Source organism: Vicugna pacos, chromosome 32 (genome assembly GCF_048564905.1).
Source record: "Vicugna pacos chromosome 32, VicPac4, whole genome shotgun sequence".
In the NCBI taxonomy this organism is placed as follows: Eukaryota; Metazoa; Chordata; class Mammalia; order Artiodactyla; family Camelidae; genus Vicugna; species Vicugna pacos.
The window spans coordinates 8,183,505-8,211,223 of NC_133018.1; the positions used below are offsets into that span (position 1 = coordinate 8,183,505).

General features: G+C 48.0%; 2 protein-coding genes across 4 annotated transcripts; one reads left to right on the forward strand and one right to left on the reverse strand.

The window, feature by feature from the left end:
- The first annotated feature begins 383 nt into the window (after nucleotides 1-383).
- Nucleotides 384-17,868, forward strand: TFIP11 (tuftelin interacting protein 11). The gene is made up of 13 exons (XM_006213554.4): nucleotides 384-530; nucleotides 2,144-2,361; nucleotides 8,327-8,480; nucleotides 8,793-8,949; nucleotides 10,526-10,653; nucleotides 11,101-11,253; nucleotides 12,735-13,262; nucleotides 13,351-13,457; nucleotides 14,042-14,210; nucleotides 14,612-14,855; nucleotides 15,410-15,552; nucleotides 15,938-16,103; nucleotides 17,451-17,868. Exons 2-13 carry the CDS (start codon nucleotides 2,153-2,155, stop codon nucleotides 17,804-17,806), a joined length of 2,514 nt encoding a protein of 837 aa, XP_006213616.1. The 5' UTR covers nucleotides 384-530; nucleotides 2,144-2,152; the 3' UTR covers nucleotides 17,807-17,868.
- SRRD (SRR1 domain containing) lies at nucleotides 10,011-27,717 on the reverse strand. Of its 3 annotated transcripts, XR_012066338.1 has the most exons (9): nucleotides 27,516-27,717; nucleotides 22,845-22,885; nucleotides 21,269-21,528; nucleotides 21,083-21,181; nucleotides 19,217-19,371; nucleotides 18,718-18,763; nucleotides 18,131-18,337; nucleotides 15,921-16,143; nucleotides 10,011-14,260 (listed from the first exon to the last, which is right to left on the reverse strand). XR_012066338.1 is itself a non-coding variant. In XM_072953206.1 (8 exons), exons 1-7 carry the CDS (start codon nucleotides 27,683-27,685, stop codon nucleotides 18,140-18,142), a joined length of 969 nt encoding a protein of 322 aa, XP_072809307.1. In that variant the 5' UTR covers nucleotides 27,686-27,717; the 3' UTR covers nucleotides 12,373-14,260; nucleotides 18,131-18,139. The 3 variants fall into 3 exon arrangements, 2 of the variants coding, with proteins under 2 accessions (XP_072809307.1, XP_072809306.1); XM_072953206.1 differs by lacking the exon at nucleotides 15,921-16,143 and having other exon boundaries at nucleotides 12,373-14,260; XM_072953205.1 differs by lacking the exon at nucleotides 10,011-14,260 and having other exon boundaries at nucleotides 15,153-16,143.
- Nucleotides 27,718-27,719: the final 2 nt, after the last annotated feature.

Here is a 27,719-nt window from a genome sequence, read left to right on the forward strand (position 1 = left end):
AGCTCTAGGGTTTAAACTGCATAAGGCAACTGCTCTGTGCCCACGACGGTGCTTACACTGAGAGACCCAAAGATCCAGGAGACATTCTTCCCACTTGAATGCCATGTCCCAGCTTCCCAACTGCCTCGCACGCAACTATGCCGTGAGCTAGTCCTAAACGCCTATTTTGCAGATGTAGAATTTCAGGCTGGCAAAGGAGTCTTCCTAGGCCAGCGTGGCTCGGCCACATCCACCGTAGTCCTCACAGGCTGGGAGTCGCCACGAAGCGGGTGAGACAGGGAAATCATCCTTCAGCCATTCCAGGCCATGAAAATCCTCTCTAGCGGCTCACCAGCTCTAGATCCAAAGCCACCCTAGCGTCCCATCGCTGGCATGGCAACCAGCACGGCATTTCCGCTGTCGGAAAACGTCATTTCCGGAGCGCCTGTCCCGGCTCTTCCCAATTCCGGCCCATCCGGGTACCGGCCCCAGAGCGGCGCGCTTCTCGTACCGGGCAGGCAGGTGTGTTTGGTGCGCTGAGCCCGGGAGAGGTGAGCCGGCCGGGGAGTGGACAGGGGACACGAGGGAGTCCGCGCCCTGGGAGTCGGGGCTCGGGGAAGGCGGGCCTCGGCCTCGCGGGTTGCGCTTTCCTTTCGCAGACAGCTTTGCCTAGGCGGGTCCACTCGGGGTCACCGGGCAGTCGGGGCCTGGGCCGAGCCTCCGCCACAAGGCCCGGGCAGCACGGCAGGGAGACGCCCGAGCCTTGCCAGCCGGGGAACCTAGGGCAAGTTGTTTAACTGCTCTGAGCCTCGTGTTGCTTAACCAGAAGCGTGGAAACGCTAATAGTGGTTATCTCGTAGAAGCGTCTTGATGCTTGTATTAGATTATCGCTCTGAAGCGTCCAGCAAGTGCTTAGCACCTACTGAGGGTTTTGTAACGCCTGACAAGTCTGTGATTTTTACCATGCCCTGTGCTCAAGGAGGCAGCGGTTGTTAGTGACTCCCACGTATCTGGCACTCCCCACCTCCTCTGAGAGTGTTTCCCTCCTTTGCGCGCCTGGATGAGGCTGGGACTAGCAGCACCCAACCTGTGCACCAGCGAGTCGAACAGTCAGGAAAAACTTTCTAACAGCTGACAGAGTTTGACGTTGCCTGTGGAAGTAGCGTCCTCCCTGTTTCTAAAGGCTCCTTGCAGCAACTTGTAGGCAGGAGTTAACAAGTGATGTCATATTTTGAATGTATTGCTATGTGGTGCACCCTGCTTGGCACTTCGTGGGCATTTACTACTCATACATCGAGTACCTGGTAGAGTCAGGATTTGAACTCAGGCTGTGATTTTAGCACCTGATGTCACAGTCACTTTGCTGGGTTCATCCCCAGGTCCAGTAATGGTTAAGGGCATGAACCTGATGATGGGACTATGGTATCAGCTTTTGCTACTTAAGCATTTATTGTGAGCTATGTGTGTTTTAAGCCCCATCTCATTGTATCCGCCTTAACAAGCATCGTATAAGATTGGTACTGTAGTTAATCCATTTCAAGAGACTGCTAAGCTAAATCTTATCACTCAGCTGCCAAGAGTTGAATTCTCTGTTCCAGTTCACAGGTGTCTGACTGTTAAAGTAGTGTTTATCATTTTCAGTGCCTTCCAGCTCATCAGGTTTGTGTTTTGAGGGAGGAAAATATAGTCTCAGGGTCTTATTCAAATAATGTATTTCAGAAAGTATCTTCTTAAAAATACCACTTTTCTGTGACTGTCAAAGGTCCAGATAAAGCTCTTTACTTGACAGTAGAGAAAATAATAAAATCTGGGGTCCAGGAAGATGTCTACCCAATTTCTGGGGCAATAATTCATAGAATAACATACTTACGTGGTTGTTTTTATATAGTTTATATATACGTGTGTGTGTGCTGTTTTACGACATTGACTAGGACAAGGAAATACATGCTTAAAAATCACAAGGACTGTTGGGACTAGTCTTTTGTTCCACCTGTTTTAGTGCTTATTATTCCCTAAAATATGGTTTTAATGTCTGCTTTATTGTAGCAGTGATTTTAGTGAATTTTGACTTTGGGGGGAGTTCTGAAGGCAGCAAGGAGCAGGGACTCACAGGGAGGCTCCCAGGACTTGCCACAGACTGTGCCTTTTTCATCCCTTTATTTAGTGACAGGCCATGTCGCTGTCCCACTTGTACCGGGATGGGGAAGGCCACATGGATGACGACGAGGATGAGCGGGAGAACTTTGAGATCACCGACTGGGATCTTCAGAATGAATTCAACCCTAACCGGCAGCGCCACTGGCAGACTAAAGAAGAGGCTACCTACGGAGTGTGGGCCGAGCGAGACTCGGATGAAGAGCGGCCCAGCTTTGGAGGCAAACGGTATGGTTGGCATGGGGCTGCTTCCCCAGGAGTTGGGGAGATACCCTACTAAACACATTTCCCTCCTGGCCTCACCAAGTCTTTAGCTGTGACAGTACTAGGGTGTCCAGTTCCTCTGAGACCAGAGTGCTGTACTTTCACGGATTTAACCATTAGTCGATATTTATTGAGCAACTGAGTGTATCAGACCTTGGCTGTAGATCCCGTACTTGTCTCCCAGGAGCCCAGACTCTAGTGGATGGAGACGGGCATTAATCAGCAGCTCACACAGTGGAAGTTTGTAGCTGTGATTTGGGTTTAGGGTGTTTGACTTTTCTGGGAGGTCAGGGAAGCCTGGGTGGTGGGGGAGGCGTGAGAAGCAAAGGCCCTTGATGGGAGGCAACAGGGTATCCAGGGGATACGAGAGGTTTCATGGCTGCAGTGGGGAGATGGAGGGGAGTGTAGTTTGAGAAGATGCCGTGGGTTTGTGTAGAGAGGCTGTGACATTGTTGGGGTGTGTCTGGAGGAGCCCCTTTGCTCATGTGCAGAGTTGGCGTGGAGCCACAGTGGAAGAGAGGGCTCTGTGAGGAGGCCCAGGAGTGGTCCCTGCCGAGGTGGTGGAGCCCTGGGCTAGGATAGTGGCAGGAGGAAGAGGGTTGAGACCAAAAGCCTCCTCCTTGGTGTGAAGTCGTGTGCGCTGGCTGCAGCTCGCTTGACCAGAGTGTGTAGCAGATTTGGCTTTGTCTCCCTGTCCCCACCTGAGGCCTGGAGGCTCCAGTCCATCGAGACTCTACATTTTTCACAAAGGAGGCTGGGGAGAAAGACCACAGAGATCAGTTCACCCTCTTCTCATCTGGCAAGAAATCTGAAAGTGGATGATGACTAGATCAGGGGTGAAGAACTGCATGATGTTAAGATGGTCATAGCAGCCAAAACCTAGTCGGTGCCTGCTTGTTCTGGGTTCTTCACAGGCCTGGTCTCATTTACCTTTTGGGAAAGTTACCATTATTATTTCATTTTACAGATTAAGAAACTGTGGCCAAAAGTCATGCAGCTAAGCTGTGAAATCTGGGCCTGTCTGACTCTAGAGTTGGGCTCTTATATAACTTGCGTCTAGGAAAAAATTCTCTGAATTTTATTGCTGCCACGAGGATGTTTATTTACTAGGTTATTCATTTTATAAAGCATCACCTTATTTTGCAATATTTCCTGGGGTTTTTCCATTGGAATCTTTTCTGTGTTCCTTTAACCAGACAAGGTACCAACTCCAGTTTATACAGAAGGGAACTGTGGCGAAGGACTTATTGTCAGTGCTGTTCTTGAAGCAGTCAGGGTTAAAATCATACTTTCCATCTTACAGAATTAATTTTTCAGGTATTCAGTTTTAATAAATTTAATGGACATGAGCTTTTTCTAAGAATTTGATAGAATTGCTAATACACTTTCCATTTATGTAATCTATAACTATCTTTTATTTATGATTTTTATTTGTCAGAATGTCTTGTATATATATTTTTATTGAAGTACAGTCAGTTTACAATGTGTCAATTTCTGGTATACAGCACAATGCTTCAGTTAACACGAACATACATATATTTGTTTTCATAACATACACTTATGTTTTCATATTCTTTTTCACTGTAAGTTACTACAAGATACTGAATATAGTTCCCTGTGCTACACAGTATAAACTTGTTTATCTGTTTTATATATATTAGTTAGTATCTGCAAATCTTGAACTCCCAATTTATCCTTTCCCAACCCCTTCCCCCGCTGGTAACCATAAGTTTGTTTACTATGGCTATGAGTCTGTTTCTGTTTTGTAGGTGAGTTCATTTGTCTTTTTCTTTTTTTTTTTTTTTTGTAAGATTCCACATATAAGTGATATCATACGGTATTTTTCTTTCTCATTCTGGCTTACTTCACTTAGATGGACCTGGAGATTGTCACTCTATGTTGCTGCAAATGGCATTATTTTATTCTTTTTATGGCTGAGTAGTATTCCATTATATAAATAAACCACAACTTTATCCAGTTATCTGTTGATGGACACTTAGGTTGCTTCCATGTCTTGGCTATTGTAAATAGTGCTGCTGTGAACATTGAGGTGTATGTATCTTTTTGAATTAGAGTCCCCCCTGGATATATGCCCAGGAGTGGGATTGCTGGATCATATGGTGAGATCATATTTTTAGTGTTTTGAGGAATCTCCATACTGTTTTCCATAATGGCTGCACCAAACTACGTTCCCACCAGCAGTGTAGGAGGGGTCCCATTTCTCCATAGCCTCTCCAGCATTTGTTTGTGGACTTTTGAATGATGGCCATTCTGACTGAGGTGAGGTGATACCTCATTGTAGTTTTGATTTGCATTTCTCTGATAATTAGTGATACTAAGCATTTCTTCATGTGCCTATTGGCCATTTATATGTCATTGGAGAATTGCTTGTTTAGGTCTTTGGCCATTTTGGTATTCGGTTATTTATTTTTTGTTTTTGTTGTTATTAAGTTGTATGAACTATTTATATATTCTGGAAATTAACCCTTTGTCAGCTGCATCATTTGCAAATATTTTCTCCCATTCTATAGGCTGTCGTTTTGTTTTGCTTATGGTTTCCTTTGCTGTGCAAAAGCTTATAAGTTTAATTAGGTCCCATTAGTTTTTGCTTATATTTCGATTGCCTGGGTAGACTGCCCTAGGAGAACATTGCTAAGATTTATGTCAGAGAATGTTTTGCCTGTGTTTTCTTCCAAGAGGTTTATAGTGTCTTATGTTTAAGTCTTTAAGCCATTTTGAGTTTATGTTTGTGAATGGTGTGAGTTTGAATACATCACTAATTTACATGCAGCTGTCTGGTTTTCCCAACACCACTTGCTGAAGAGACTTTCTTTTCTGCATTGTATATTCTTGCCTTCTTTGTTGAAGGTTAATTGACCAAAAGTCTGTGGGTTTATTTCTGGACTCTGTTCTGTTCCATTGATCCATATGTCTGTTTTTATGCCAATACCACACTGTTTTGATTACTGTAGCTCTGTAGTATTGTCTGAAGTCTGGAAGGGTTATTCCTTCAGCTTCATTCTTTTTCTTTTATATTGCTTTGGCAATTCTGGATCTTTCAGAATTAATCCTAAAATTATTTGTTCTGGTTCTGTGAAAAATCTCCTTGGTAATTTGATAGGGATCACATTAAATCTGTAGATTGCCTTGGGTAGTATGGCCATTTGAGCAATATTGATTCTTCCAACCCAAGAGCATGGGATATCTTTCCATTTCTTTAAGTCAGCTTTAATTTATTTAGTCACTGTTTTGTAGTTCTCCATGTATAAGTCTTTCACCTCTTTGGTCAGATTTATTCCTCAGTATTTTATTGTTTTAGATGTGATTTTAAAAGGGATTGTCTCTTTACTTTGTTTTCCTGCTAACTCATTGTTAGTGTGAAGAAATGCAACTGATTTTTGCACGTTAATCTTGTATCCTGCTACCTTGCTGAATTCAGTTCTTTTATCAGCTCTAGTAGTTTTGTGTGGAGCTTTTAGGGTTTTCTACATATAGTATGTCATCTGCATATAGTGACAGTTTCACCTCTTCTCTTCCAGTCTGGAGCCCTTTTATTTTTCTTGCTTGATTGCTGTGCCTAGGACTTCAGAAACTATGTTGAATAGAAGTGGTGAGAGTCAGCTTCCTTGTCTTGTTCCATATTTTAGTGGGAAAGCTTCCAGTTTTTCACCATTGAGTATTATGTTGGTTGTGGGTTTGTCATAGCTTTTATTATGTTGAGATATGTTCCCTCTATACCCACTTAGGTAAGAGTTTTTATCATAAATCGGTGTTGAATTTCATCAAATGCTTTTTCTGCTTCTATTGAGATGATCATGTGATTCTCTTGTTGATGTGGTGTATCATGTTGATCGATTTGCATATGTTGAACCATCCTTTTGTCCCTGGGATGAATCTAACTTGATCACAGTGTACAATCTTTTTTATGTGCTGTTGGATTCTGTTTGCTAATATTTTGTTGAGGATTTTTGCATCTATGTTCATCAGTGCTATTGCCTGTAATTTTCTTTTTTGGTAGTGTCTTTGGTTTTGGTGTCAGGGTGATGGTGGCTTCATAAATGAGTTTGGGAGTACTCCCTCCTTTTCAGTCTTTTGGAAAAGTTTAAGGACTGGTATGAGTTCTTTTTGTATGTTTGGTAGAATTCCCCAGTGAAGCCATCTAGTTCTGGACTTTTGTTTGCAGGGAGTTTTTTTTTTTTTATTGCTGATTCTATTTCATTTCTAGTGATCAGTCTGTGTAAGTAGTCTATTTTTTCTTGATTCAGTCTTGGTGGACGGTATGTTTCCAGAAACTTGTCTATTTCTTTTAGGTTGTCCAATTTGTTTCCATATAGTTGTTCACAGTATTGTCTTACAGTTTTTTTGTATTTCTGTGCTATTGGTTGTAATTTCTCCATTTTCCTTTCTTATTTTGTGTTTTCTCTCTTCTTGGTGAGCCTGGCCAGAGAGTTGTCAGTTTTATTTAATCTTTCAAAAGCCAGCTCTTGGTTTGATTAATTTTTTTTCTGTTGTTTTCTTTTTAATCTCTATTTTATTTATTTCCTCCTTGATCTTTATTTTTCCTTCCTTCTGCTGACTTTTGGTTTTGTTTGCTCTCCTTTTTCTAATTCTTTAAGGTTGTTTACTTGAGATTGTTTTTCTTTTTTTGAAGAAGGCCTATATCGCTCTGAACTTCCCTCTTAGGACTGCTTTTGCTGCATCCCATAAATTTCATGTGGTTGTGCCCACCTCTTTTCTTACATTGGAGCCAAGTGGAGACAGTGGCTATGGCATGGCTGCATTGTGCCCCCCACCACTGACCAACAGTGGTACTTTTTTATAGGGGTCCCAGGCTGCTGTCTTCTGCACATACCCCTAGCCAGAGCTCACACTGCCCTCCAGTCCCCTGAAGCCACCTCTTTGCAGTGGGCCCCAGCTCTCTCCCCGGGCTCATCACTGATCTCTAGGAGCCAGTCCCATATTGTCCCTGCTGGCTCGCGTCTAGGGCTGGGGATCGCAGGGAACCCAGTTTGGAAACTGATTCCGTGCTAGTTTCTCTTAGTTCTGTATCCCAAGCAGCTGCCGTGTTCTCCGAGCCTCAGAAGCTCCTCTTCTGTCCCTGCTGACCTCCCAGCTGGAGGGGGAAGTCCCAGCTTGAGGGTGTCCTCCCTCCCTGCAGGACCGGTCCCACACCAGTTTTCATTTTCTTTTTTTGTCTTACTGTATTTTATGAGAATCCTCCTATATTTCAAAGTGAGAGACACTTCCAGAGTTCAGTAGGTGTTCTGTGCACTTCCATGGGTTTGTAGATGTAATTCTTGGTGTGTTTGTGGGAAGGGGCGAGCTGTCTCTAGTCTGCCATCTCGGCACCTCCCCCATCACAATGTCTTTATTTGGTTTTTGTACTTGAGTGTTTGAAACACTTGCTTTTTAAAGTAAGTTAATTTTTTTTTAATGTGAAAGGAAAGTTGGATAGTCACATCATATTTAGAATTTTTAGTCAACTTTACACTGATGGGTCTCTTGAGCCATAGAGAGTTGACTTGAACCCATCAGGTAAAAATGCCCAGTGTGCTTAGAGCCAGGTCTGGGGACCTTTTTATATAACTAAATGTGTTGCCCTTTTTTTTTTTTTAAATAGATACATCAAAAAATTTAGTTACCTTTTAATTTTAAAGAGACTGAGACGATCCTTTTATTTTATTTTTGGGGGGGGAGGGAGATAATGAGGCTTATTTTATTTTAATGGAGGTACTGGGGATTGAACCCAGGACCTCGTGCATGCTAAGTATGCACTCTACCACTGAGCTGTATACCCTCCCCTAAAAGTGTTGCTTTTAAAACAGTTCCCACAAGGTCCCTTCTGAGTTCTCTGGCCAGCCAAGTCTGGACAGGGGGTGGCTGCAGAAGAGCTCTTACGGGCCCCCTGGGGCCTTGTGTTTGCCTGCAGGGCCCGCGACTACTCGGCGCCAGTCAACTTCATCAGCGCGGGGCTCAAGAAAGGGGCAGCAGAGGAGGCAGAGTTGGAAGATTCTGATGATGAAGAGAAGCCTGTCAAGCAGGATGAATTTCCTAAGGATTTTGGACCAAAGAAGTTAAAAACGGTAACATCTTTATTGAAGGAATGTGGCCTTAGTAATATCCTTGGAAGGTCATTGTGGCTCAGGCACGTGCTGGCAAGTAGGGGGCTGGGCTGGAAGCCAGTCGTGCAGGCCTCTCCCTGTGGTGGCAGGCTTCCCTGAGGAGGGAAGTGTGCAGTGCAGTCTCTTCCTAACACGTGTCACAGAGACGTTGGCTTGTATGATGCTGCTCACATAACCCTGTGACTCTGGGCCATGTTCCCATCAGCCAAGCTGCCTTTTTTAGATTTTCCTTTTTTTTTCCATCAAATAAACTTTGATTTTTCTTCTTCTCAGGGTGGCAATTTTAAACCCAGCCAGAAAGGTTTTGCAGGAGGAACTAAGTCTTTCATGGATTTTGGCAGCTGGGAAAGACACACAAAAGGAATTGGACAGAAGCTTCTTCAGAAGATGGGCTACGTCCCTGGAAGGGGCCTGGGGAAGAACGCACAAGGTGTGGCACCAGTGCCCCGTCATCATGTGGGGGTGGCCAGGCAGAGGGGAGAAGAGCAGTTAGGGGGTGGTTGGCTTTTCTATGCTTTTTCACTTTTCGGAGTCCCGTGACTCTGCAGCCTGGTCCGCCTGTGCAGGACAGCTGTGCTCCTGAGCCACCTCACTTGATCGAAACTCAGGTTGCATAAAATACTTATTTCAGCAGGAGGGAGAGGTTAGGGTCTAAACAGGTGGCAGGCTGATAGGCTGAAGACAGGCTTTCTGGCCTGCCCAGTGTTTTCACAAAATCAAATTGGTCGCTAATACTTAAAAAAAAAAAAAATCAGACAATTTCAGCTAAATTCTAGACTTGCCCAGCAGTGATGGTTTAGCTGAATCCTCACTGTCCGGGTCAGTACCCATGTCCTCCTTTCGGACGCATCTCCACGTTCCCATGTTGTCTTCACCCAAACCCACACTGTACTCGTTCACAGTAATTTTCCTGCACCCTGAAGGCATGTGAGTTTGTGGTCCCTGCTCACAAGGGTTGCAGCTTTGCAAAAAGTTTCCTGTCCTTCAGGAATATCCATAAAACATCGGGTATGACTTTTTTCACAGCTGAAGAGGTGTGGCTGTAGGCGTGGCCGGGCAGATCTGGCATTGGGTGCCCCCTGCCCCTCCTCTTGTCTTCCCACCCCCTGCTCCGGCAGGACAGCACCTCCTTCATTCTTATCTCCTTGAGGCCAGTCGCCGAGAATCAGACCAAGCAGTTAGATTCTTCCTGCAGGAAACTTGTGTTCCCTCTGTGTGACTTCCTTCCCGTGAGCGGTCACCACGTGCATGCCCTCAGTGCTATTCTCTATAATCCACAGTCCAGTCCCTGAGTATTACTAAGGTCAGACCCAGATTATAAGCTGGTGAGAACTCTAGGAACTAGAGTGAAGGTGGAAAAGGTGGCCTGGAGCTAGGACGGGGGACAGCTCTCACCTGGGACTCCAGCAGTACCGGCTGGAGGGGGTGGGTGCAGAGGCTGAGACGGGGGAGTTCTTCACTGAAATGACGCAGTCCTGTTGGTAAACTCTCTAACAGGAAAAACATTTATTTCCAAGGCTTAACCATGTTATAAAACAAGTAAAGCATAGGAGACATGAACTACTAAGTAAAACAGATGGAATTTCATGTTAAATGGCAGCTTTACCTCACTTCGGTCAGACTCAATACAGTATCTGAATTCCTGCATTTTCCATATTAATAGGCTTCCAAATGAGCAAAGCATAGACCCTAGTATGCAGAGTTCCCAGTTATAAATGAATATTACTGTCCACCAAAAAAATGACTCCAAGGGGAAATGGAAATGTGTATTGAGGACATGTGACCTGGTGGCAGCACACGGTTCTGTGGCAGAATAGACCCTCAGAAGCTTCAGGTCACACGGGAGCGGAACAGCGTTGCGAGGGTGGAGGAGAGCTCTCCTTCCCGGGCTACCTGGTATTTTGTGTGAGGACCGAGGAAGTGTGGTCAGTCTCCCTGCGTAGCTCATTCACATGGAAGAACTGCTGTGATCTGATGTCCCTTTTTCTGTTGCTGAAATTGGTCAGGCATCATTAACCCAATCGAAGCCAAGCAGAGAAAGGGGAAAGGCGCGGTGGGGGCGTATGGCTCGGAGCGCACGACTCAGTCCCTGCAGGACTTCCCCGTGGTTGACTCGGAAGAAGAAGCTGAAGAGGTGAGAGCCCGGAGATGGGGCGCTGCTGTCTGCCCTCGACTGTCTCATTCATGGGTGTGTTCGTTCATTCGTGGGCTGACTGCACACTGTGTGTGAGATGCCGTGCCAGAGGCTGGTGGTCCACAGCGCGCAGGCTCAGAGCCTGGGGGACAGGCACGCAGTGAACCACCACAGTGCAGCGAGGAGAGCAGCAGTGCCAGGAAGCAGAGGGAGAAGACAGGGCTTGGTGTGTGGGGACGGGGCCTGAGCCTCAGTATTTGTGAGATGGGGAGGGCAGGGCGTCAGGCAGCGTCACCCAATGGTCTTAGTGCTGCACAGGCACAGGGCTTAGCACAGAGCCCTGTGAACGTCTCAGTGGCTACTGAGTGTCTGTCAGGGTCTCAGGAGCCCCACCTGCTGAAAAAAGTAGCCTTTCTTGTTGTGATGCACCATATCCCTCTGATTCAGGAATTTCAGAAGGAGCTGAGTCAGTGGAGGAAGGACCCCAGCGGAAGCAAGAAGAAGCCCAAGTACTCTTACAAGACAGTGGAGGAGCTGAAGGCCAAGGGCAGAATTAGCAAGAAGCTCACCGCTCCCCAGAAGGAACTTTCTCAGGTCAAGGTATGGGGCCCGGGACGCCCGGTCCAGGCTGAGGGCTTGGAAGACGTACAGAAAGTTACCCACACACCAGTCAATCACCGAACACTTGCTCATAAGTTCCCTGCGTGCCTGCCATCTAGGATCTTTCTTTGTCCTGTTTTTCTGGTGCAGTAGTGGCCTGTGGCCACTTACCGCCTGCACGGCCAGTCTCGTCGGCCCCACCCTGCGCCAGGCGCTCCTCGGGGCACTGGAGCGGGGAAACCAACAGTGTTCCCAGCTGTCTGGGAATTTAATTCTGTCCCTGTTATTCTGTTGCTAGACCTTGACTATTTCTGGTTTGGTTTGAGTTTGGAGCAGGTTGGTCTGTGTAAAGCCTTGTGTTTGTCTTAGACATTTGCGGAGGATAGAGTCCTAGAGGCACGGTCACCAGGTGAAAGAACAGGGGGGCCTTTAAGGCTCTTAAATCGTGGGAAGGTTGTCCTCACTCGCTGAATACAGGGTGTGGCAACACTGAATTTAAGATGATTAGATTTTCAACCACTGTTATGGGTACAGTCTTTGAGGTTTTCCATTACTGTCCCAAGCAGCCAGAGAACGAGGGTGACAGTGTCTGTCGTAGTTCAGTGTAGGAGCTTCTGTGTGTGTGTGTGTGAGTGAGATAGAACTCAGTCTTGAGTGGTGTTCTCAAAGGCCAGGGTGTTGTGTATCAGATTATTTGGGGACCTGGGAGGAAATGCAGATGTCTAGGTCACAGCTGGAGATTTTGGGTCAGGAGACCTGGACTGGGCCTGAGGACTCATGCGGACTGTGACCCAGGAGATTCTAATGCAGCTGTTTCATGGCTCACTCTCTTGAAAAGTGATGGTCGATGTGAAATTAGCTCATTTCCTGGTTGTCTTTGTGGGTTTTGTATGTTTCATGCTGTTTTTAAATTGAAAAAGAGTTGTTTAATTTTAAATTAAGTTTAAACAGCTGTACTGATGTATGCAGTACATTTTAGACAATTAGGGAATGCAGAGGCAAAAATATTACAAATACTGCTTTCCTCCCCATAAATGACCAGTCTTAACACCCATGATGTCCGTCCTTCCAGATCTTTGTCTAAATATGTGTGTGTTTTTTTTTAACCAACACTGGATGTTGTGATTATACATGTTTTACTACCTGCTCTGGTCAGTACAGCCTCTACATTTCCATGAAAATAGATTTTCATCTCAACTGAATCGTCCATATTCAGATTGCTTTAGTTTTCCTGAGACATCTGCTCCATCTGGTTTGTCCTGGGGGATCCAGCCCAGAGCTGCTTGCGGTGTCTGCTCGTTCTGTCCCCGGAGCCCCTTCTGATCTCGTGCAGCCCAGGCCCCACGGGGAGAGGCACCGCCTTCCTCCAGCTCTGCTGAGTGGTGGGGCTTTTACACGGTGCTCCCCCCGGGCCGCGGTGTGCGTCTGCTAGGGTGCCGAGGCGAGCGTTAACCCGCGCCCCCTCTGCCGCCTTCCCCAAGGTCATAGACATGACGGGCCGGGAGCAGAAGGTCTACTACAGCTACAGCCAGATCAGCCACAAGCACAACATCCCCGACGACGGGCTCCCGCCGCAGTCGCAGCCGCTGCCCCAGCCCGGCAAAGACGCCAAGGCCCCCGGCTTCGCGCTGCCCGAGCTGGAGCACAACCTGCAGCTGCTCATCGACCTCACGGAGCAGGAGATCATCCAGAACGACCGGCAGCTGCAGTACGAGCGGGACATGGTGGTCAACCTGTCCCACGAGCTGGAGAAGATGTCGGAGGTGCTGGAGCACGAGGAGCGGGTCATCTCCAACCTGAGCAGGGTCCTGGAGATGGTGGAGGAGTGCGAGCGGCGCCTGCAGCCCAACTGCAGCAACCCCCTGACCCTGGACGAGTGCGCCCGCGTCTTCGAGACGCTGCAGGACAAGTACTACGAGGAGTACAGGATGTCCGACCGCGTGGACCTGGCCGTGGCCATCGTCTACCCGCTCATGAAGGAGTACTTCAAGGAGTGGGACCCCCTCAAGGTGAGTGCTCGTCCCGCCTCTCCTCTGGGGCTCCGGAGGGCATGGGGCCGTTAGCCCACGGGCTCTCAGCTGCCATGTTTCTCCTCAGGACTGTACTTACGGCACTGAGATCATCTCCAAGTGGAAGAGCCTCCTGGAGAACGACCAGCTCCTGTCGCACGGCGGGCAGGACCTCTCCACAGACGCCTTTCACAGGTAGTCCGAGCGGGGCTGCGCCGGGAACTTGGGTCCACGCTCGTTCACCCTGCACTTGTGGAGCATCTGGAGGATGCTGCCTGTGCTGGCTGGCCCGGGGGTACAGCAGACGCGTGTCTGCAGGAAGTAGGAAAGGCAGGTGGTAACCAAGAAAGCGGACGGGTAAACCCGGCTGCAGACTGAGTGCAGCCAGGGAGAGTGAAGAGGGTGCACACACGGGTGGGGTCGGCGGGGGTGGAATCGAGGTGGAGGTCTCTCAGAGGAGGTGACGTTTCAGCTGTGAAAGCGTGAGGGGCATCAGCTGTGCAGAGCGCACTCCAGGCAGGGAAGCACGTGGCATCTGGAGGGGCCCTGGTGACCCGGCAGCAGCCCAGCCAGAGAGGCTGGTCCTACCGAGGAGACGGCCTGGAATGGCGTGGGCGGCCCGGAGCGGGGAGGGGCAGGCACACGTCAGGCCGCCCCATGGGCTGCTCCGTTGGCTGTGGCCGGGTCGCTGTGCCACCGCCTTGTTCCTGCTTACTGCTCTGGAGGTGGGCGGTGGGTCCCGCGTGTCCGTGCAGCCCGCCGCCCCGCCTCTCGCACAGGCTGATATGGGAAGTCTGGATGCCTTTTGTCCGAAGTATCGTCACTCAGTGGCAGCCGAGGAACTGTGACCCGATGGTGGACTTCTTGGATAGCTGGGTGCACATTATTCCCGTGTGGATCTTAGACAATATATTGGACCAGCTCATCTTCCCCAAGCTGCAGAAGGAGGTAGGGCAGCCGTGGGAAACTTGGGGGCTTGTTCAGTGCTTCTCTCTGTGCTGTTAAAACGCCGGAATTAACAGTGTTCTGTAATGTTAACTCTAGCCCGTTGCTCAGCACTTTCCCCCAACCCCCCCCTTAGCAGGGAATTCATTTACTCGGTTTCTTGAATGAAATTAGGATTGTGCCATGTCTGAGATGTAATACGATTGCACAGGTGTATTTGTTTGTGGGTCAGTTTCCCCGTTTGGGGAAACGTAGTGCAAGATCTTGCCTACAGAGCACCTTGGTCGCCTCTCTGTACCAAACGGGTCCCTCCATAAAATGGAGACTGTGTCCCGGACATGTGCAAAGGGCTGTAGACCGCGGCCAGGGGAGCAGGGCATCGTGTGACCCTGCCCCACCCACAGGTGGAGAACTGGAACCCGCTGACAGACACCGTTCCCATCCACTCCTGGATCCACCCGTGGCTCCCGCTCATGCAAGCGCGCCTGGAGCCGCTGTACTCCCCCATCCGCAGCAAGCTGTCCAGCGCCCTGCAGAAGTGGCATCCCAGCGACTCCTCAGCCAAGCTCATCCTCCAGCCCTGGAAAGACGTCTTCACCCCTGGCTCCTGGGAAGCATTCATGGTCAAGAACATAGTGCCCAAGCTGGGTAAGGAGGGGGAGACACATCCAAGCCTGCCACTCTGGTGCTCTGGTTTCTGAGGCCGGCAGTAATCACCATGCTTCTTAAAACATGGCCTTCGAGCTCATGATGTTTCTCAGCGTAGAAGGGATGCCGTTTTGTGCAGAGGCTGAATATAAATGGAACCAGGGTCCCTTCTGTGGTCCTTCATGCTCAGCATGTCTCCTGACTGGCCCAGATGGGGCTGCTGGTAGTGATATAGCCACAAGTCTTCTGAAATTTTTGTGGTGTATATATAGAATCTATTCTAAACACAGAATTAACTCTGGGTTAAATGATTTTTTTAATTTTATTTTTTTGGGGGGGTTATTTACATGGAGGTACTGGGGAATAACCCAGGACCTCGTGCATGCTAAGCATGCACTCTACCACTGAGCCATCCCCTCCCCACTAAGAAAACAATCTAGCAAGAGCTTAAAATTGTTCTCTAAAAGCAGATCAAGGGCTGACATTGTCCCCTGAGGACGTTGCTCTTTGTGCTTCTGTGGCTTTGCCTTATATGGACTGGGTTTCTCTTCCAGGGATGTGCCTTGGGGAGCTAGTCATCAACCCCCACCAGCAGCACATGGATGCCTTTTATTGGGTTATCGACTGGGAAGGGATGATCTCTGTCTCCAGCCTGGTGGGGCTTCTGGAAAAGCACTTCTTCCCCAAGTGGCTTCAGGTACGCTTCGTTTACGGTGCTGGGGGCACGGGTCTGACCGTGGGCACTCCCTCCTTGGATAACCGTCGGTGGGAGCGCCGTAGTCACTAAGGAACATACATACACAGTGGAGCAGGAGTGACTGCAGCAGGAACAGCCGCCACCACTTACTGAAGGTTTGCCACGCGCTGTCCTGAGCACTTCGCATTCTCTTCCCTCCTCACAGCAGCCCCCTGGGCTGGGGACTGTGCTTTCCCAACAGTGTAGGCTGAGCTTACAGGCAAGAGTATTTGGCTACCAAACCCGTGTCACCAGGACCCAAACAAAAGGAATGGCCCCTTCGGAAATTTTGCTCCCATTTGCAGCCACTGTGGATGCAAGAGTCTTACTTGTTCCTTTGTGGCAGGTGCTGTGCTCCTGGCTCAGTAACAGCCCGAATTACGAGGAGATCACCAAGTGGTACTTGGGTTGGAAGTCCATGTTTTCAGACCAAGTGCTGGCACACCCATCAGTCAAGGACAAATTTAATGAAGCACTTGACATCATGAACAGGGCCGTGTCCTCCAATGTTGGTGAGTAGGGATTCCATTTTGGAAGTCCTGGCCCAGAGCTCTGTATTTACACACACACAACACAGAATGAGAGTTTTCAGCTACCTGGGGGCTGCCTGAGAAGCTCACCGTCTGCTCCCAGACCCCAGGCTCCGTCGCTAGTTGGCTAGCACCCACCCTCCCACGCTGGGAGGGGCTCAGGCTGGGTTCACGCGTGTGCGTTTACCTCCGCGTCCCCCCTTCATAACCGCTGTGCGGCGTGGCGCTCGGGCGTCTGCTCAGCCTGTGTTGGGGAGGCTGCTCAAGTAAACAGCTCAGGCCGTGAAGTCAGGCAGACAGTCTAACTCTTAGTGGTAGTTGCTTAACCTCTCAGCCCATTTACCTGTTTACCTGTCAAATGGTATCCACTTCTAGGTTTTATTAAGAACCGAGGACTGTTACTGTTTGTGGACAGCACCCCTAGGTAGTGTCTCTGGTGTGTCAGCTGTTCAATTACTGTCTGTTCCTAAAGCTGTTCAGTTCTAGGGAAGTCACTCGGGCTCCATCAGGAGTTTGGGAGCTGACTCACGTCTCAACACAGAGGCCACTGGAGCATAAGCTCACACAGCTACAGAGAGGCCGGGACTATGATTTCTATCTCCTGAGCCTTTAGCTCTCTGTCCTTAGCCTACTGCATGGAGCGGAGTTACCCAGAGTCTGTGCTCTGCTCGCCCAGGTCCCTCCAGGCCATCCCTGTTTTCATACTCTAGACGTTCCTCATCAGCCCCTAGGCTCCCAGAACTGCTCCTTATCTGTACGTACCCCCCAGCTAACCCTGGGCCTTTGCAGTCCTGTATTACCCTTCAACGTATGTGTCTCAGCTCCCCAGATACATTTACAATTTTTCCAGGGTGGCGGACCTGTGTGGGTAAGTTAAAAGCATCACTAGTACAAGACATATGTTTTCAAGGTTCTAAAAGCTGCTTTTTTTCCCTTAACAGAGGCACTGGGAATGGAACCCAGGACCTCATGTACACCAAGCTTACACTTTACCACTGAGCTATATAACCCCCAGCCCCTAAAAGCTGTTTTTTTGAAAGGGTAGGGGTAAGAACTCAACCACTTACTCCATTCTCTGCTTGCTTGCTAAATAACTGTGACGGTTTCCATCCCTGAAGGACTGAGTGCCTTGCTGACACTTCATCTCTCTGGTTATTAGGTATTAACCAGAAATCTTTAGACCAGTTTTTTTATGTGATACCAGCCAGTTATCTAAACTTACCCCCAAAGGTGCTCAATGATCTGGCTTAGTGCTTTATGTCTCTGAGACACAGCTGCCCTTCTGTCTTGGTGGAACGCCTGTCCTCACCCTCCCTTCTTTAAACCCAGGTGCCTACATGCAGCCTGGAGCGCGGGAGAACATTGCCTACCTCACCCACACGGAGCGGAGGAAGGACTTCCAGTACGAGGCCATGCAGGAGCGGCGGGAGGCTGAGAACATGGCCCAGCGCGGCATCGGCGTGGCCGCCAGCTCTGTGCCCATGAACTTTAAAGACCTCATCGAGACCAAGGCCGAGGAGCACAACATCGTGTTCATGCCTGTCATCGGGAAGCGGCATGAAGGGAAGCAGCTCTACACCTTCGGCCGCATCGTCATCTACATCGACCGGGGCGTGGTGTTCGTGCAGGGGGAGAAGACCTGGGTGCCCACCTCCCTGCAGAGCCTCATCGACATGGCCAAGTAGACCGCGGCCGGGCAGTCACACCCGACAGGGACATATTTATGAATAAATGACATTTTAAAATAGTCTTTGAAAAAGGTGTCTGTTCAGGAGAGAGGCCCCTAGGTCATCAGGTAAGGATAACGCACTAAAGGTGTGTAAGTCTTATACCAAGCCCTCCTGCAGCGTCTCCTCCACGTGGGAGGGGAGCCTAGTCCCAGCTGACGTCTCTCCTGCTCTCTCTGAAATGGGGGGGGGGGGTCCCTCCACGGCCACTTTCCCTGGAGTCTCCCGGACAGCTGCTCCTGCCTTGGCCAACAACACACACAGACACTACAGCAAGCTCACCTCCGAGGCTCAAGGCCCTCCTGTCTTGTTCCTGATGATTTCGAGATCCTCACAGTCCTGGTAATCTGGTTCTTCCCGAGAAGCCCAGGTGTCCGTGGGGAGTTGTACTAGCTTCTGTACAGGAAACCAGTGGACGGCGGTGTCATTAAATATGTCCATGTACTGTGAAGTCTGAGGAAACTCAAGCTCCTCCAGTCCTTTTAAAACCTGAGCAAAAAAATTCAAACGTATAACAAAAAAACCCATCCCCCTGGGATAGATGTCCATTTAACATGTTACCCTTTTAAAAAAAATAAGGGATAATACATATATGTAAGTACTTTGTTCAATGAGTTGCAAGCCCCAAAGGCAGTCCTTACATTGGGACTAGATACTGAGAATAAAGGAAATAAAGAGACATGCTCAAAGGTCATAGCTTCCTGGAACGCGGGCCGTGGGGAGAGCTCGCTGACAGCGCAGTGGCCTCTCCGTGCCTTCAGCTGGCCCCCCAGAAGCTCGCGCCCATGTGTGTAAGAGCAGACTTCTCCGTGAAGGAGAAACTGATTTCACACGCTTTTCCACCCCAGGCCCTTCATTCAAGTGGATACCTTTGCAATGTAGGGATAATGTTTCTGCAGAATCCTTGTCAACAATCTAAAAACAAAAAAATTTTTAAACATGATCAGGAGGTATAAGAGCTTTTTTTCAACTAAAGACATACAGAAAGGCAAGATGACCTAAATCAAGAAATTTTTTAAAATGTGTGATGTAGGGATGGTTAAGTAGTAGAAGACATGACTGCCCCAGTCAGCGCCCATTTCTTCAAGGGGAAAATGACAGAGCAGACACCTAGGCATCATGAGGCAGGAGAGGATCACACAGCTGTAAAAAGAGAAATCCAGTGTTATAAGGGAAGGGAGGAATTACTGGCAAAAAGATGCCTTAACTTGCTTCCCAGCTTGACTCAGGGTCGCCGTCTCCCAGCTCTAACCCTTTGTCCAGTTTCCTATGGAAAAGCACTTCCACGTATGACAGTCACGAAGTGTGTTCTGCTTGTGGGGCAACCTGAGGCATGGGCTTCTAGGACCCCAGCGCTCCCGGGCCTACCTTTCCTCAAGTCCTCTGAAGCTGTTCCCGATGACAACCATCTTGGAAAGGGCATCCGCCGACCAGTTCCTCCACAAGAGGTTGTTGTACAGCGCCGTCCCGCAGTGCGGCATGTAGAAGACGGTGGGCTCGCCGCGCACACTGCGTTTCCCTTCCTGGGGTACAGTGTGCACAGGTGTCAACGCTCACTCCTTACAGGGGGAGGGGGAGCGAGGGCGGTAACTGAGCTGTGAGGGCTCACCGCAAAATGATGGATGTGTTAACTTTACTTGAAATCATTTCCTGTATATAAATGTATCAGATCAACCGGTACACTTTAAACTTATGTGATGTTATACGTCACAATATCTCAGTGCAGCCGGAAAAATAACGAGCTGAGAGGAAGGCAAACTGAAGAATCAAATGGCAAAAAATGACGATGACGGTCCCTGGTGGGAGAGTCCCGTCACTACACAGAGAACCTATAAAATGACAAGGGACTAAAAGTCACGGAGGCCTGATGTCCGGAAAGAACTCACGTTTATTTCACATGTGTGTCTCATGAACACAGAAAACTCTGGACTAACGGAGGGGCTTCCTGGGTCCGTGACTGCAAGGGCAGGAGGGCCGGCAAAGGTTACTGTCCCTCGGGTACCATGTTCGGTAACCCTGCAGGCTTACTGTGTCCCTTTCTGCAGATTCCCATCATAATTGAGTCCTCAAATGTCCCCTGGGGGTACAAACACCCCGCCTCCCCCAATAACCACCGCTCTGCAGCCGTCTCCCTGGCCGGGAGCAAGCCCTCCTCCCTTGCCGCCTGGCCTGGGCCTCTCCTCTCCCTGCAGCTTCCATCGCTAACTGGCCAGGGTTCCCGACAGTCAGCTCTGCACCGCTGCCTGCAGTCCTGGCCCTGGCCCTCAGCAGACTCCAGTAGACCTTTAACTCCCTGCTCAGACCCGGGGAGCCTTCTTGGAGCCCCAACAGCACGGGTTTCCTTCCCTTCTCTGTTCTACTGGCTGCTCTGCCTCACTGATCTGTTCACTGCGTACCTGTTTACAGCCACACGCCTGAAGTGCCCGTGAGCTCCCTGAAGACAGGGACCGGCTCCCATTTACCTGGGTCTCCCCAAGCTGCCTTGCACAGAGCAGGCACTTGGAAAGATGGTCTGAGCCGAACAGCAGTGGTTGAGGACATCGGTGGCTGACTCTTTTCTCAGCTGGGCCTAAATGTTCACGTTTCATAATAAGCCATGAGACGGCAGTTTTAGAACAGAGGAATTCAGAGGAATAAGACGATTACTCTATAATCCCCAAGACAAGGCAAAACTAAATTCAGACGTATTTGCCTGTACTGGCTTCAGCCCTCTGCTTGTGCAATGATTTTTTTCCTGGAGCTTTCAGAAATCTTGACTCCCAACTACTTCAGGGGATGCCGGTAGGCCAAGGATTTACCCACGACTCAAAGCCAGGCGCTAAGGGTGTGACTGGGCTACAGCTTCAGAGCGGACATGTTCCCTCCCAGTTTATTACTTCCCCTGGGACAGGGTAAATTCCAACCAGAAGGACCTCATTTGAGGCACAGAGACTGTGTGTCCTCTTTCTCTTAAAGTGACAGTAAACACCCACTTCGCATAATTTCTGGACACAATTTTGCACACCTAATATGTTTGGCTCACGCCCTCTGTGCAATTTTTCTTCCTCACAGGCACAGCGTAGGCACACAATGTGGGTAACATACTGGAGGCACTAGGGAAGCGAGCGCTGAAAAGAGGGGAACTGCTATTTCAAGGAAAACTGGAGCCCGGGGACAGAGCCTGGGGACATAGCCCAGGCTCAGGGTGCTCAGAGCTGCACAGCCCACCCTACTCCCCTTCCTTAAACCACATACCTCATTCTCACTGAGCACAGTCACACCCAGGGTGTTCAGAACTGCAATTTCGAGCTGGCTGAACAGAGGGTCATACACCCAGCAGTGACTTCTGGGAATCTGCGGAGGGAAAACAAGTTGCTTATTCCAACGCCTGTGTGCACAAGACCGAGGGCGGGGGCCAGGAAGAGGAACAGAGCAACTTACCTGACACTTCTCCAGGAGGAGAAGCAAAAACGCTAGCTGGTTCCTAGCTATGACGCAGGTGGCAAAGTTCCCAAGGCCGTAACACACGCACTTCAGATGGCAGCTTCCTGTGACCAGGGTCTCTTCTTGGGGGGAGCCAGCGGCCACATCCGACTCACCTGGTGATGAGTCCAGATACAGGTTTCCAAGGGCTTCCGAGAGAGTCCCCGCAGGGGCCTTCAGTTGTTCCAGGTATTTCCGGAGACATTTGATGATGGTTTCTAAAAGAGCAGGCCCTGAACACCGTCAGAGGGCGCGCTCCGACCCCGTGAACGAAGTCATCCACGCCGGAGCCCGCAGATCCGGGGAGAAGAGGAGCGGGGCCAGGAAGGCTTCAGCTCCTCGGACCTCACCCCAAACCTGCCGGGGACCCGCAGCCACGTCCGCCCGAGACTGACAGGCTGCCCACGGCCCACAGCCTCAGGGACTGTCAAGCGAAAACTAGGTTTCATTCTCGGGCATGGTTTCCATCCAACGCTCACGTGAGCCCAACCTAACTTAATAAGAGGCAACCTGGTAAACGCAGGTTATGTTCTGAAATCCCATTAAAAAAATAATAGAGGAGCAGAGCTCTCAAAATTACACTATAAATAACAGGGAATAAGAATGATGTGTAAAAAATTAAAAGAAAAAAGGTGGGCTGGGGCTTCTTGAGACTAAAACCCTAAGTCTCTCCCCTTTCCTTGCACTGGTACTTAATTTAGTAGAACAAATCTGTACGTAAAGCAAAAGAAAAAGCAAACAGCCGTATGTCCCCATAATAAGATACTAATTTTCACTTAGCAAAGAGAGCTTTAAATAAGACGCAGGCTCAGAAAGGCTGCATGAAAAGCTGGCTCTTTTAATCCTTGCTGGGGAAACAACTGGTAAAGCTTTCTGGAAAACAATTTGACGCCGGGTATCAGTTTGGTCACTCTCTTTCACTTAATGATTCCACCGCTGGGAATATATACTAAGAAGATCACCCTAAATTTGGTAAAAAGCTTTATGCAAAAGGGTGCTCACTGCAAAATTACGTATAATAACTAAAAAACAAGTAAACTAAATGTCCCTTGATAATCTCAACAAAAATTACGTCGATTTATCAACAGTCTCGATAAAAATGAGTACCTATGGTATATGCACTCCATGTATTAGTATTTCTGTTGCCACACATTATGTCTGGGAAGAGATTATAGCGGCGTGTGGGGTAGGGGAGTGTACAATGTCATGTCAAGGAAAAGAGCAGGATAAATACACACCTCAGCGACACTGATAATGACAACTAGCCGTCACTGCCTCCTGTGTAGCAGGGAAGCTCTGTTCTAAGCACTTTACTAAATGCCTCATTTAATACTCAAAATTATACTATACGTAATTATCATGTCCATTCCACAGATAAACTGAGGGCCAGACTTCAGCACCCAGAGGCACACAGTTGTAAGGAGAGTCAGACTTGGAACCCAGCATGGACACCGCTGTGAAGCAAAAGGTCATCAGATGAGGGTGGGGGCCCTCCCACCCCGACTGCCTCCAGCCTGAGCCGGGTGATACCCACCTAGTGCTGAGTTCCAGAAATCAGAGATAAGCAGGTCCTCCCTGTTGAGAAAAAATGGCGTGGTCATCTCTTGTCCCTTTCAGGGTTGTTCCAACAGTGACCTTCCTCCCAACCATGATCTGGATGTGGGAAGGTGGAGGACCCTCAGATGCAAATCCCACCCGCGAGACTGGAGCATGATACACAGAGACCAGGTCCAGAGTCAGAGCAGCGTGGCTGGGCTCGGGGAGGGCAGGAGGCTTTCCTGGAGGAGGGCCTGATCCCCGGGGACAGGTCTGGCTGTTCTGTATCCTTGGTCCACAACAGCAGTAGGGGCACAAGTGCAGCTCCATAAATAGTGGGGGAAGGCACAGACCTCGCCTGTTCCCTCATCTCTAAAGTGGGGATGAGAACTGTACCTGCCACAGAGGGTTACAGGGAGTAACTGGTAACACTCAGCACAGTGCCTCGTACGGAGCAGGTACTCAGTCATGGCCTTTGCTGTTATACATACTTTTCAGGGGAAAGTAAAAGGGACAAAACCAAGGGCTGGGCTTTCTTTGAAGTCAACTGGTCCCACAAACCAGAGCAAAACACAGTCAATAGAAAATTGAAGCTGACTTAAAGAAATGGAAAGATATCCCATGCTGTGGGGTTGGAAAAATCAATATTGTTCAAATGGCCATACTCCCCAAGGTAATCTACAGATTTAATGTGATCCCTATCAAATTACCAAGGACATTTTTCACAGAACTAGAACAAATAATCCTAAAATTTATATGGAATCGCAAAAGACCCAGAATTGCCAAAGCATTACTGAAGAAAAAGAATGAAGCTGGAGGAATAACCCTCCCAGACTTCAGACAATACTATAGAGCTACAGTAATCAAAACAGTGTGGTACTGGCACAAAAACAGACATAAGGATCAATGGAACAGAACAGAGCCCAGAAATAAACCCACAGACTTTTGGTCAATTAACCTTCAACAAAGGAGGCAAGAATATACAATGGAAAAAGACAGTCTCTTCAGCAAGTGGTGTTGGGAAAACCGGACAGCTGCATGTAAATCAGTGAAGTTTTCAAACTCACACCATTCACAAACATAAACTCAAAACGGCTTAAAGACTTAAACATAAGACAAGACACAATAAACCTCCTAGAAGAAAACATAGGCAAAACATTCTCTGACATAGATCTTAGCAATGTTCTCCTAGGCAGTCTACCCAGGCAATAGAAGTAAAAGCAAAAACTAACAAATGGGACCTAATTAAACTTACAAGCTTTTGCACAGCAAAGGAAACCATAAGCAAAACAGAACGTCAACTTACAGAATGGGAGAAAATACTTGCAAATGATGCAACTGACAGGGGGTTAATTTCCAGAATATATACACAGCTCATACAACTTAATAACAACAAAAACAAACAACCGAATCCAAAAATGGCCAGAAGACCTAAACAAGCAATTCTCCAATGAAGACATACAAATGGCCAATAGGCACATGAAAAAAATGCTCGATATCGCTAATTATCAGAGAAACACGAATAAAAACTACAATGAGGTGTCACCTCACACCAGTCAGAACGGCCATCATTCTCAAGTCCGCAAACAATAAATGCTGGAGAGGGTGTGGAGAAAAGGGAACCATCCTACACGGCTTGTGGGGATGTAGTTTGGTGCAGCCATTATGGAAAACAGTATGGAGATTCCTTAAAAGACTGAAAATAAACTTACCATATGATCAAGCAATCCCACTCCTGGGCATATATCCAGGGGGTACTCTAATTCAAAAGGATACATAACACCCCAATGTTCACAGCAGCACTACTTACAATAGCCAAGACATGGAAGCAACCTAAGTGTCCGTCGACAGATGACTGGATAAAGATGTGGTGTATTTATACAATGGAATACTACTCAGCCATAAAAACTGACAACATAATGCCATTTGCAGCAACATGGATGGACTTGGAGATCATCATTCTAAGTGAAGTAAGCCAGAAAGAGAAAGAAAAATGCCATATGATGTCACTTGTATGTGGAATCTAAAAAAAGGGATGCAAATGAACTAATTATTTATAACTTAGATGACTGATTTCTTGAATATGTGTAAGCACATTCGGCTGTCCTTCATGACTGGATTATTGCATTCATTTGATTCTTATTTTGTGGTTGGCTTTAATCCTTTGATAACTATGTAAGTTTAAAAAGCTAAAGCCATGAACTGTTCTTAGAAACAATGAACAGTACATATATGTAAATTTTAAAATGGATTTCCCTCTCAATGAGTTGCTCGTCCTCGAAAAAACTTTGTTTACATAAAAAAAAATTTGTGGGCTGCCCTTTTGTGCTCCCTCCTCTTCAGAGGCGGCCCGCACTCTGTCTATGGAGTGTGTAGCTTTTACTTTAACCTGCGCACCCAACTCCGACACCTCTTTCCTTGCCTTTCTCTTGCCTTACACTCTAAGCAGTATGTATCTCTCTAAATAAATCTACCTTTACTCAAATAAAAAAAAAAAAACAAGAAATTGTGTATATACACACAAAGGAGTATTATTCAGCCATAAAAAGAAAAATCTTAAAATCTTGCCATTTGTGACAACATGGATGGACCTTGAGGGCATTATGCTAAGTGAAATAAAGCAGAGAGAAAGACAAATGCCATTATCTCACTTAACGAGGAATCTTAGAAACAAACATCAAGCTTACAGCTACAGAGAACAGACTGGTGGTTGCTAGGGGCGGGGCCTGGAGGGTGGGTGAAACGGATAAAGGGGGTCAAAAGGTACAAACTTTAAGTTAGAAAATAAATAAGGCATGGGGATGTAATGTATAGCATGGTGACTATAGCTAAAAGTACTGTATTGTGTATTTGAAAATTGCTGAGACCTTAAGCTCTTAGCACAAGAAACTTTTTGTAAAAATATAAAATGAACTGGATTTGACCTGACAAGCCAGAAGCTAGTGTTCATGAGGCTCAGAGAAGAGACGGGGTTGAAGAGGCTGCCCTCATGCCCTGTGCAGAGGGTAAAGGAGGGCTGTGATGTACAGGGAGTGCTTGGTATACCGGGGAGTGTGTGCACAGGACAGCAGGTAAAGTGCTAGGCTCTTCTCTCCTCAGGGCAGTGGGGACTCCACCACACTAGAGGGTACAGGGAGAAGTAGGGAGTCCCTGGGGCACACTGAAGAAACTGAGGAGGAAGAACAATGTCACGATGTACAGAAAGCACCTTAGGAGTTCTCCAAACCCCTAGGCACACTCATTCTCACTGGCATCACCTGAGATTCTAGAAAAAATCACTGCTTTTCTTCTCAGGCTAACACTGCCTCTTGGTCCTAATTTGTTTGGGGCGGGGGGTATAAAATTAGTCTATTTCTCTCAGTTGTGACAGTCCTTCAGCTGTTGATTGAAAAGCATTAACAAAAGCTGTTATTTACTGAGCCCTTAAAGGACTGCAAATAAAGGCAATAATACTAATTCACAAAAGTTAGTAACAGTTATTGAGTGCTTCCTGGGCGTTAGCCACTGTTCTAAGCGTTACTGATGGGGGTCAGGGCAGACTGCCCCCAAATATGCCACTTTGGCATATTGATTATTTGGAATTATAGCCACTTGAAAAATATCCAGTTCAAGAAGAACACTCTGACCCTCCTTTGTTCCCCTGAAAGCAGGAAATCAATCTCCCATATGAAAACATCCTCCCTGTACCAGGAGGATAAAAGGCATCCTTATTGCCAGAGATGGGTAATTCAAGAATGAGAATGCTTTATAAATAGTTACTTCACTAATTTGCTACCCCAAGTCCAAGCCCCTTTATTTTGTCACAAATAACTGTCTAAAAGGTATAAAAGCTGCCTGTTCGGCCACTTTTTTGGGTATCATATTTCATGGGATGCCTATACATTCCTAATTAAATTCGGTTTCCCCTTCTGTTACTCTGTCTTGTGTCAATTTGATTATTAGACCAATCAAATGAACCTAGAAGGGAAGAGAAACGCTTCCTTCTCAGCGCTATCTAAAGTACATGGCAAGGCATGGAAGGGAGGGGAGTGGGGGATAAACCAGAATAATGGAGAGCTCTGAAGCACAGGTGTTTGGAGTCACAAAAGCAGGGGTGAAGCCTGATTCCCTACAATACCTATGTCTCTTTAAGAAGGGGCGCCCTACCAGGATTCCAGCTTAGCTGAATTGTACCTATTGATAAAGTGTATAGAGTTCCTACGCCAGTGCCAGGCACACAGCAGTCCTCAATTAACGAATGATGATAATCATGAAGACAATCACGTGTGCAGGTTGCTGTCCTGGTGTTAGCAAAACCACTAATAACCAGTATTCGCGTAATATTAATACCAAACACTGGTACTGCTCTTACCACGCGCCCGACACTGTTGGGAATGGTTCACATTTACTAATTCACTGAATCCTCAAAACAAACCCATACAGGTACTACTTTCATGTCCATCTCACACACATTACGTACCTTGACCAAAATTAAGCAGCCGCAGTTGCAATAAGAAGAGGTAACAAACTTTATTAATTGGTCTCTATGCTCCAGCCTGTAACGAGTTCTTTACCTCCGTTTAATCCTACAATAACCCCTTAAAGGGTATGCATTTACTCCCACTTTACAGATCGCTTGGAGGGTCCCCAAAGCGTGAAGATTCGGACCCAGGACTGAGCCCGTACTCACCCGGCCTCCCGGATGCGACGAAGCACTACTCCGCCGTTCACCTCGGGCTCGGCTCCCGGGGCCCCGGCCGCCGCCGCCGCCGCCGCCTCCCTCCGCCTCGGACGCCGCGCCGCTGAGCGCCTTCTCCGCGGAGACACCGCCTGCCAGGCTTCCAGCGCCGCCGCCGCCATGGGCCTCTGACGTCACCGCCGCGCGCGGCCTACG